Source organism: Macrobrachium rosenbergii, chromosome 37, assembly GCF_040412425.1.
Source record: "Macrobrachium rosenbergii isolate ZJJX-2024 chromosome 37, ASM4041242v1, whole genome shotgun sequence".
Classification (NCBI taxonomy): domain Eukaryota; kingdom Metazoa; phylum Arthropoda; class Malacostraca; order Decapoda; family Palaemonidae; genus Macrobrachium; species Macrobrachium rosenbergii.
In genome coordinates this window covers 15,284,345-15,294,344 of record NC_089777.1, presented here as the reverse complement: position 1 = coordinate 15,294,344, position 10,000 = coordinate 15,284,345, and the positions used below count along the sequence as shown (strand labels likewise).

The 10,000-nt window shown below is 41.4% G+C and overlaps 1 protein-coding gene across 3 annotated transcripts in view; it reads left to right on the top strand.

Moving 5' to 3' along the window:
- Positions 1–10,000, top strand: part of CASK (peripheral plasma membrane protein CASK) — a 1,131,710-nt gene that overhangs the window by 682,279 nt on the left and 439,431 nt on the right. For 2 of the 3 annotated variants that reach the window (XM_067081601.1, XM_067081600.1), the window contains exon 1: positions 5,653–5,709. The exons of the other annotated variant lie outside the window; for it this stretch is intronic. In XM_067081601.1, coding sequence (XP_066937702.1) covers positions 5,677–5,709 — 33 coding nt within the window. In that variant the 5' untranslated portion in view covers positions 5,653–5,676. Of the gene's footprint in view, positions 1–5,652; positions 5,710–10,000 lie in introns of those variants that run through there. 3 annotated transcript variants of the gene reach the window in all.

Below are 10,000 nucleotides of genomic sequence, written 5' to 3'. Positions count from 1 at the left end.
GAAACTCTTTTTAAACTTATCTATTTATTTTTAGTTTACTATTTAAATTTATTACGGCGTTAGTAACTTAGATGTTTGTGACGCCAGTTTTAATAAGACATAATCAATCTCTCTCTCTCTCTCTCTCTCTCTCTCTCTCTCTCTCTCTCTCTCTCTCTCTCTCTCTCTCTCTCGGTGAGCATTCCTCGTGCAGCCCTCCGAACGTTTCTTTCTTCTATAGCGTGTTTGAGGCCCAAGTCCCCAAAACACGGGTAAATCTTCCTCTGGACCCGCTGGCGATCTGCCAGAGTTTCTCTCAGAAAGTTTGCAGATGACAGATCTTATTATCACAAAGTGGCCCCGTCTGCCACTGGAGAAGTTGACGGTGTGTTGTGTGTGTGTGTGTATCGAAGGTATTGCTGGTCTCTGTGCGATTTGATCGGATTTCATCTTCTGCCGTTGTATCATTTTCCCGGGAGATTGGTCAGTTTCGTATGAATAGCTGGAATGACTGCATAGGTCCCGCTGTTTGGCCCCTGGCCTAAATTTTATATTCAGTCCCATTCCATTCCTATAATGATAAGAAAATTCTTTCAGGAGAGAGTTTAGAAATAGTGGTTAGTGTCCTGGCATGACAGTCAGATCCCGCGGCGGGTTCGCGTCTCCCCCAGGGCGATGAAAAATCACTGGCTCTGTGTCATGATCAGTTACTGCTGCAGTGTTTGGGTGGGGGGGTCCTCTGCTGCGGTGGGAGGTTGAAACCAACATTCTTTGGAAGCTTGAATTTCGAGTCAGTGGCCCCTTTGGTGTGCTTGTTCTGTGTGAATAGGTTTCGTCTACTGAAATAATAATAATAATAATAATATTCTCTGGAAGCTTGGATTTCAAGTCAGTGGCCCCTTTGGTGTGCTTGTTCCGTGTGAATAGGTTTTATCTACTGAAAAAATAATAATAATAATAATAATAATAATAATAATAATAATAATAATAATAATAATAATAATAATAATAATAAGCATGAAATATCAGCCAAGCTGATGAATAGGATGGAGTCAGGGATTTAAAATTCTTGTTTTAGCTGATGGTTAAGCTGGAGTTGTCCACTCAGATTGCCAAGTTTCTGTGTGTGTGTGTGTATGTATATATCTATTCTCTCTCTCTCTCTCTCTCTCTCTCTCTCTCTCTCTCTCTCTCTCTCTCTCTCTCTCTCTTCTCTTCCCTAGACCTGCCTACCCATGCATAATTCGTACCATCCCATGCCCCGGGCATCCAGTCGGTCGAAATAAATTTTGAAGCTTTTCAGACGTATTTTTCCCATTTAGATTTGGAGCGTAATTGCCCGTGAGGAGAAGATAGCATGTTTTTGAGCGATCTTCTCCTCCCATCGGTCAGATTCGTGTGTCGTTCGAACTGGAACTCGACTTTCTTGTCGTTTCCAGCGACATTTGAAGTCAGTGTGCAGCGTTCTTACCTATTTTGTAACTGGCTGTTGAAATCGGGATGTGTCACGGTCGTTAATATTGAGTCTCCGCTGTTTATCAGTCCAAAGGGGGAAGGGGGGGTGTCTGAAAACTCAATTGTTCAGAATGAACGACAATTAGTATGCCTGAATAAGGGTGTCTGAAAAGACTGTTAAAATTTAATATGTCTGAGTAAGACAAATCTCAAGTTGTCTGATTGATGCCAAGTAGACATGGTAGAGCAGTGGTTCTTAACCTGGGGGGGGGGCGTCAGTAATTTCCAGGGGGGTGCGAGCCCTAGGGAAAAATAAAAAAAATTTATAATTATATTCGTTATTCTCTTAACAAGAGTTGCTAAGAAGCAGTGTCAAGTATCTCACTAGTTCAGTCCCAAATCTCTCTCTCTCTCTCTCTCTCTCTCTCTCTCTCTCTCTCTCTCTCTCTCTCTCTCTCTCTCTCTCTCTCTCTCATTTTTCCTTTAAATCTTGGAAGGAATTTTACTCATGGATGCAGGGGGGTTGGGGCGTGGAGGGAAGGACCAACTCTTATAGTGGGCGTGGTAATTAAAAGGAGAAGAACCACTGTGATAGAATGATTTAGCAAATTAAGTTATGATGGAATTTTCTTTTGGTTTTTGGCTTACTATTATTACTAGTTACGTTACCTGGAAAGGACAAGAGAACGATCACTGCCGCATACAAAATTTTAGCTTCTGAATCATGGATGAATCCCCTGAAATGAAAATTTCCACTATTCTGTCCATTTTATACACCTACACATTGAACCCACCGCTCTCTCTCTCTCTCTCTCTCTCTCTCTCTCTCTCTCTCTCTCACACACACACACACACACACACACACACACACACACACACACACACACACACACACACACACACATGCCCCAACTACTCATGAATAATTGTTGCGTTCCCAGGCTCTCTCTCTCTCTCTCTCTCTCTCTCTCTCTCTCTCTCTCTCTCTCTCTCTCTCCGTCCTCTTTAGAATTTTTTTCTGTTTTTTTTTTTCGGACAACGGCTTTAGATGAGGCGAGATCTCCCAGTAATAGTCGGCAAACACAAGTCGAGGTTTTTCTCCGGCGAGGTTAACCTTCAAGGAGGGCTTGCAACGGGGGAAGTCTTCGCTCCGAGGGAAAAGTGCATCTTGCTAAATATAACTTCTCGAGTTTTGTATGCTTTAGTGAGAGAGAGAGAGAGAGAGAGAGAGAGAGAGAGTTCGTCTATATTTGGCATACGATTTTGCCCGAGTTTTGTGTGCCTTAATGAGAGAGAGAGAGTTCGTCTATATTTGGCATACAATTTTGCCCGAGTTTTGTGAGCCTTAGTGAGAAAGAGAGAGAGAGAGAGAAACTTCGTCTATATTTGGCGTAAAGTTTTGCCCGAGTTTTGTATGCCTTAGTGAGAGAGAGAAAGAAAGAGAAACTTCGTCTATATTTGGCATATAATTTTGCCCGAGTTTTGTATGCCTTCGTGAGAGAGAGAAAGAGAGAAACTTCGTCTATATTTGGCATACAATTATGCCTGAGTTTTGTATGCCTTCGTGAGAGAGAGGAAGAGAGAAACTTCGTCTATATTTGGCATACAATTATGCCTGAATTTTGTATGCCTTCGTGAGAGAGAGAAAGAGAGAAACTTCGTCTATATTTGGCATACAATTTTGCCCGAGTTTTGTATGCCTAAGTGAGAGAGAGAGAGAGAGAGAGATAGAGAGAGAGAGAGAATAAAACATGGCCTATATTTGGCTTAAAATTTTGCCAGAGTTTCGTATCCCTTAGTGTGTGAGAGAGAGAGAGAGAGAAACCTCGTCTATATTTAGCGTAAAAATTTTCCCGAGTTTTGTATGCCTTAGTGAGAGAGAGAGAGAGAGAGAGAGAGAGAGAGAGAGAGAGAGAGAGAGAAAACCTCGTCTATATTTAGCGTAAAATTTTTCCCGAGTTTTGTATGCCTTAGTGAGAGAGAGAGAGAGAGAGAGAGAGAGAGAGAGAGAGAGAGAGAGAGAGAAACTTCGTCTAAATTTGGCATACAATTTTGCATGTGAAAGATATTATGCTCTAAAGTTCTGTATATATGCAAGAGGGAGAGAAAGATGGTTCTTCATATGGTGTACACTTTTAGGACATGAAACATAGCCTCCTAAATTTCGTTTATGGGAGAGAGAGAGAGAGAGAGAGAGAGAGAGAGAGAGAGAGAGAGAATGTGCGTGCACTCCATCTATATTTGGTAAACATTTTTACCTTAGAATATGTTTAACTTTCTGTATAATTGATTCAGGAGCATCACTAAATTTAGGCTGCTCTGGACGTTATTCTTAGAACTGGTGTTTGTCAAGCTCCCCCCCTTTTTTATGAAACCAATTGTGGTAATTGGAATTAGCTCTTTGTAATACGACCGACCTTTGGAAACAATGTCTATGTGATGGATGCGGCCTTCACAAGTGTTCAGATTTATTCGCGAGTTTCTGATATTCTGCCTTTTTTTGTTGTTGATGTTGCTGCTGTTTTGATAATCATTCCTGGGTAGAATATGAACTTTATCTACGTCTTGATGATTATTATTACTGACAAGCCTGATGGCGCGCGCTACGCTGCGCTGGAACCGGGTGCTGCCCGTCATGTCTCCCCTACCCACCCTGGGGCGGACAAACAGGTTTGCAGGAGGAGGGTGGGTGTGTTATGTCTCCCCTACCTTCCCAATCCCCTAACTACCCCGCCCCCACCCTGGGGCGGACAAACAGGTTTGCAGGAGGAGGGTGGATGTGTCATGTTTCCCCTACCCTCCCGATCCCCTACCTACCCCTCCCCCACCCTGGGGCGGACAAACAGGTTTGCAGGAGGAGGGTGGATGTGTCATGTTTCCCCTACCCTCCCGATTCCCTACCTACCCCGCCCCCCACCCTGGGGCGGACAAACAGGTTTGCAGGAGGAGGGTGGATGTGTCATGTTTCCCCTACCCTCCCGATCCCCTACCTACCCCGCCCCCACCCTGGGGCGGACAAACAGGTTTGCAGGAGGAGGGTGGATGTGCCATGCTTCCCCTACCCTCCCGATCCCCTACCTACCCCGCCCCCACCATGGGGCGGACAAACAGGTTTGCAGGAGGAGGGTGGATGTGTCATGTCTCCCTTACCCCCAGTCCTCTACCTACCCCGCCCCCACCCGGGGCGGACAAACAAGAAAGATCCACTCGGATTTTGTTATTATAGATGTTTTCGACACTGATGGTTTGATTGACATGGGCTTAATTGTTACTTATACTATATTTGTAATCATTTGAGAAGGAATAAAAAAATTATCGTCATTAATAATCTTGTATAATTAACGTTATACGTGTGTTTATTGATATTGATTGATTGATTGACAGTTAACTGGCATGACGACTGTTATTATTATTATTATTATTATTATTATTATTATTATTATTATTATTATTATTATTATTGTTGTTGTTGTAACTGTCCCATCATATATGACGGCAATGTTTAAGTGATTTTGCCTGCACGTCGAACTTGAGATGCACGAAATTGCTTTTTCTTTCTTTCTTCAAGTAACCGTGGAGTACATTACCCACGGAACAGATAATATAGGAAAAACAAAATATGAAGATGTACAAAGCGCATAAATAACCGGACCAACATTGATTTGAAACACAAATGCAGAGATTTCCAACATCTGCAAATCACATTGTTTCATGGACATGCATTTGATACTTACTCGATTTCAAGTTTTTGTCTCTTGGTCAGTCACTTTAACTGGTCCTTTTCTTGGACATGTGTTTGATATTTATTCGATTTCAGGTTTTTGTCTCTGTCAGTCAGTCTAACTGGTCGTTTTCTTGGACATGTATTTAATATTTATTCGATTTCAAGTTTTTGTTTCTTTGTCAGTCAGTCTAACTGATCTTTTTCTTGGACATGTATTTGATATTTATTCGATTTCAAGTTTTTGTTTCTTTGTCAGTCAGTCTAACTGGTCCTTTTCTGGGACATGTATTTGATATTCATTCGATTTCAAGTTTTTGTCTCTTTGTCAGTCAGTCTAACTGGTCCTTTTCTTGGACATGTATTTGATATTTATTCGATTTCAAGTTTTTGTCTCTTCGTCAGTCAGTCTAACTGGTCCTTTTCTTGGACATGTATTTGATATTCATTCGATTTCAAGTTTTTGTCTCTTTGTCAGTCATTTTAACTGATCCTTTTCCCATTTCAGGTGAGTGCTGACGATGTATCAAACCCCCCAGTGTCGTGCCTGCGCAGTGAGTACTCTCTTGCTTACTAACATCACTAATTTTAACTAGCATTAAGGCTTGTGCTTGTTACCTAGTATTAAGGTGCTCGTTTGGGGACTACTAAAACGCTGTTACCTAGTATTAAAGGTGCTCGTTTGGGCTTAATAAAATCACTAATTATTGGCCGTTGTTAAGGCAGCTGCTTCGGGCATTTTGTTATCTGATTCTCTAAAGTTAGAAGCTTTCATTTGACCTGACAATATTAATCGTTAATGAGAATTAATTACCTGGTCTATAGCTGCTTGTCATTACCTGTTGTTAAGTTTTTTCTCTGGCTAATTATCAGTGATGAATACGTAGATGCTAGGTACTACTTTGGGTCGTAATAAAAGCAGTAATTATTGCCTGTTGCTACTTTACTTGCTCAGGGGGTTTGTGTTGCTTGTGCAGTTTTAAAGGGTGCACTTCCTAGTAAGTTTCGATGTATTTAGTTTGTCCTTTTTTTAAAACGTTCTTATTGTTGTTGCATGGTTTATATAAATGTACAATGTGTCTTCATTTTCACCGCTTCCTGTGTAAGGGTAAGTGAATATAATAGTAATCCCAAGGCCGAGTGAGACAAGGTCTAACCCAATTGGGCGGAGTCGCCTCCCACCTGGGGTAACTACGTAGGCGATGACGTATCTTAAAGGTACCGGCTCATTACAGCAGTTCGCCTGCTGACGCAATAAGGAGGTAGACGAAGCTCCGCCTACGTGGGGGATTTTTGGGGGGGAAGTGAGCAGACCTTCTCTTTCTCTTGGCCTGGAGTAATTCGTTATTCCATGTTATACGAGAAATGTCTCTCATGCGTGTTTTTAGATATTTTTTGGATGAAATGAAAACCATCTCATCACAGTGTTTTGGCTGGACAGAAATCGTGGTGGGAACTTTATTTTCTCCCCATGCTTTTGCATTATTCATGAATTTGTCTGTACTTTTATCGAGTTCTTTTGATTTTATTCTTTTTTTATAAGTTACTTGTGAATCAGTATGTATTTTCAAAAATTAATTTCTCTCAATTTTGGGGGGTAAATTTTTTCTAAGTCTCCGTAGGGGGTTAGTTCCGTCAGTGCACCTCATGCGGTGCACTGTAGGCATTACTTAAGGTTCTTTGCGGCGTGCCTAGCTGCGACCTCTTTCGTTCCTTTTACTGTACCTCCTTTCATATTCTCTTTCTTCCATCTTACTTTCCTCAACCCTCTCCTAGCAATTGATTCATAGTGCTACTGCGAGGTTTTCCTCCTGTTACACCTTTCCGTTTCAGCGCTGAATGACCTCATAGATCCCAGTGCTTGGCCCTTGGTCTAAATTCTGCATTGAATTCTATATTCTATTTAAAGCGTCTATAGCACTCAGTGAAGGAACGTTTGTCGTAAATATTTTTGAATTTTGCCGTTCTGTCGTTTTTCACGGCGACCGATGTATATACTCCTTTCAAAAAATTTCTACGAATGGTGTTTTAATTCTTCGTCTTTAATTTAATATTCCTTCTCCCACCCTCCCTCCCCTTCGTCCTTTGTGGTAATTTTTAACGCGACAATATAGAGAATTGTCTGTTACGTTTGTCCCTTTTATTTTTAAGCTGCCACACTGTGCAGTTCTTTATATGATTTATGCATAAGCGCCAAGGTCCTGTATATCATTTATGCATATTAAATTGTAAGAATATCATTTTCAGTATATGCATTACAAACCTGTATATTAGTTAAGCGTAAGCATTACAAACATGTATATTTTTAAAGCATATTCGTTACGGACCGGCATATTATTTATATTCCCTCGTAGACCCTAATTATTTCAAGCAAGCACATTTCAATTATTGAATAACGTTCGTTTCACCATCTGCTTGCTCGCTGGTAACCCAGTACTGTCTATCTACTATACAATGCAGTAGTGAAAGATGCATCCGGCATGGGTGCATTTCCATTGACCCAAAATTCCAGCTGTCCTTTGCCCGAAGTCCGACATTCATTCTGCGCAACACGGAATACAGAAAAGCAATACTGTGATGCTGGCCTGGACGCAAATTCCTGAGATGTGTGCTAGTATTGCACCAGCCCCGGTTTTTTTTTTTTTTTTTTTTTTGCCATGCCCCTGGATTGGGTTAGGTTAGGCTAGTATCTTCTGAGTAATTTGGGTGTGGGGAAAGATAATGAGAATATTTTCAAGAAAATTCTATGGTTAGTTTTTAAGATACGGCGTCCCGAGATGTAACGGAGTACCGGGACCATTCATTGAAAAAAGCGGGACGCCATATCTTAAAAACGAACTGTAGAATTTTATTGAAAATAATCTCAATGTGTTTCCCACACTCAAATTACCAGTAATGTACAGAAACCAACCTAACCTAACCCAGGGGCACGGCAAAAAAAAACCGGTTCTGGTGATTTCAGGAATTTCCGTCCCGGTACTCGGTTCCATCTCGGGAAAATGCGGCCTGGACGTGTTTGCTCACAGAATTCAAGCGGTCATTGCAGTTGAATGATTTGCTCGTATAAACTTGCGGTTTGAGCTCAGAGTGTTTTGGAGACTGTGGAACGAAAGTGTACGATGGTCTGAGGAATGTACTCGCTCATTCAACGCGCCTCTGTTATAACCGAGTGACGTCATCCAGTGACGTCAGCGAGTCTTCTTCCTTTGCGAAAGTTTGTGGAATGTATCTGCTGGGACGGGTTGGAAAGAGCCCTCTGCCAATATTTCGTTTTTGTTCTCCTTTTACTTTAATGAAGTAACTCTCTCTCTCTCTCTCTCTCTCTCTCTCTCTCTCTCTCTCTCTCTCTCTCTCATACAAGTATGCTTATACAAGTCTGAATTATAAGTACGAAGTCCGTTGTCCGTAACGAAAAATAAGAGTTTTATGCCGAATGTGAAGTTTATTTTTTTTATACTTAAATAAATCTTCATGATGAAAGCCTTCAAATGGAAAATATCTTAATATCCTCTCTCCTTTAATGGTCAGAGAGAGAGAGAGAGAGAGAGAGAGAGAGAGAGTAGCGTGATATAATTGTATACTGACCTCATTATTTGGCAGAATTGTAAAGAACCATGAACCTTGAATTTTATTCTCAGGATTGAATTATTAATGTGATCATTGCCAACATCCCAATCCGCATCAAGTTCAGAATATGATATGATACATAAAAATTCCCACGCCCCTGAAAATTTGTGCGGCTACTGTTGCAAAGATAGCCGCGGCTTTTGTTACCAGTGACAGCGGTATATTGTGACCCGGTATCTGTGTTGGTATTAATAACGCCTATTATTATCACCGGTGGTCTGGGCTCCCGTTCAAAATACAGATTGGTGTAGCCTGCGATCTGGGTTCGTATTGATATCACTTAGGGTCTATGATCTTACCAGTAATACACCGAATGAATTCCTGTCCGCCCTCAGAGCTGAAAAACTACTGAGGTAAGATGACTGCAAATTGGTATGTTGATCATCCACCCTCCAATCATCAAACATACCAAATTGCAGCCCTCTAGCCTCAGTATTTTAAAAAATTTTACTTAATATTAAATTTAGCCATAATCGTGCTTCTGGCAACCCTATAGGATAGGCCACCACCATGCAGTGGTTAAAGTTTCATGGGCCGCGGCTCATACCGCATTATACCGAGACCACAGAGAGATAGATCTATTATTTTCGACAGCCTTGATTATACGCTGTAACGGCTGTACAGAAAACTGGATTGCGCCGAAGAAACTTCGGCGCATTTTTTCCTTGTCTTTATTAATTTCTGTGTTGTTGTTAATGGTCTGAGAGTTCTTAATGTCCAGTAATGTTATGCACGATGCGGAGGATCCTTGTTCATAACACGTAATGTTATTGGCCGTAACCTAATCTGGGTTCTTAATGCGCAGTAGTGTAACCGAGCATTTAAAGTCGTAAGAAAAATAGAGTGTATTAATAGCCACGATCTGGATTCTTGTTAACAGCTAAGAATATCACAGTCCACGATCCTCTTACAGGCTTGCTGCATATCCCCGTGATCTGGAGCGTTATTAATAAAATGCCTTTCTTACCGAGAGAAAAAAATTGAAAAATACCCAACCGAGGAATGATTCTTAGAAGAAGAAGAAGAAGAAGAAGAAGGAGGAGGAGGAGGAGGAGGAGGAGGAGGAGGAGGAGGAGGAGGAGGAGGAGGAGGAGGAGGAGGAGGAGGAGGAGGAGCGTTTATTAACAAAATTCATTTCTTACCGAGAGAAAAGAAAAAATGAAATACCCAACCGAGGAATGATTCATAGAAATGCTGAGAAGAAGAAGAAGAAGAAGA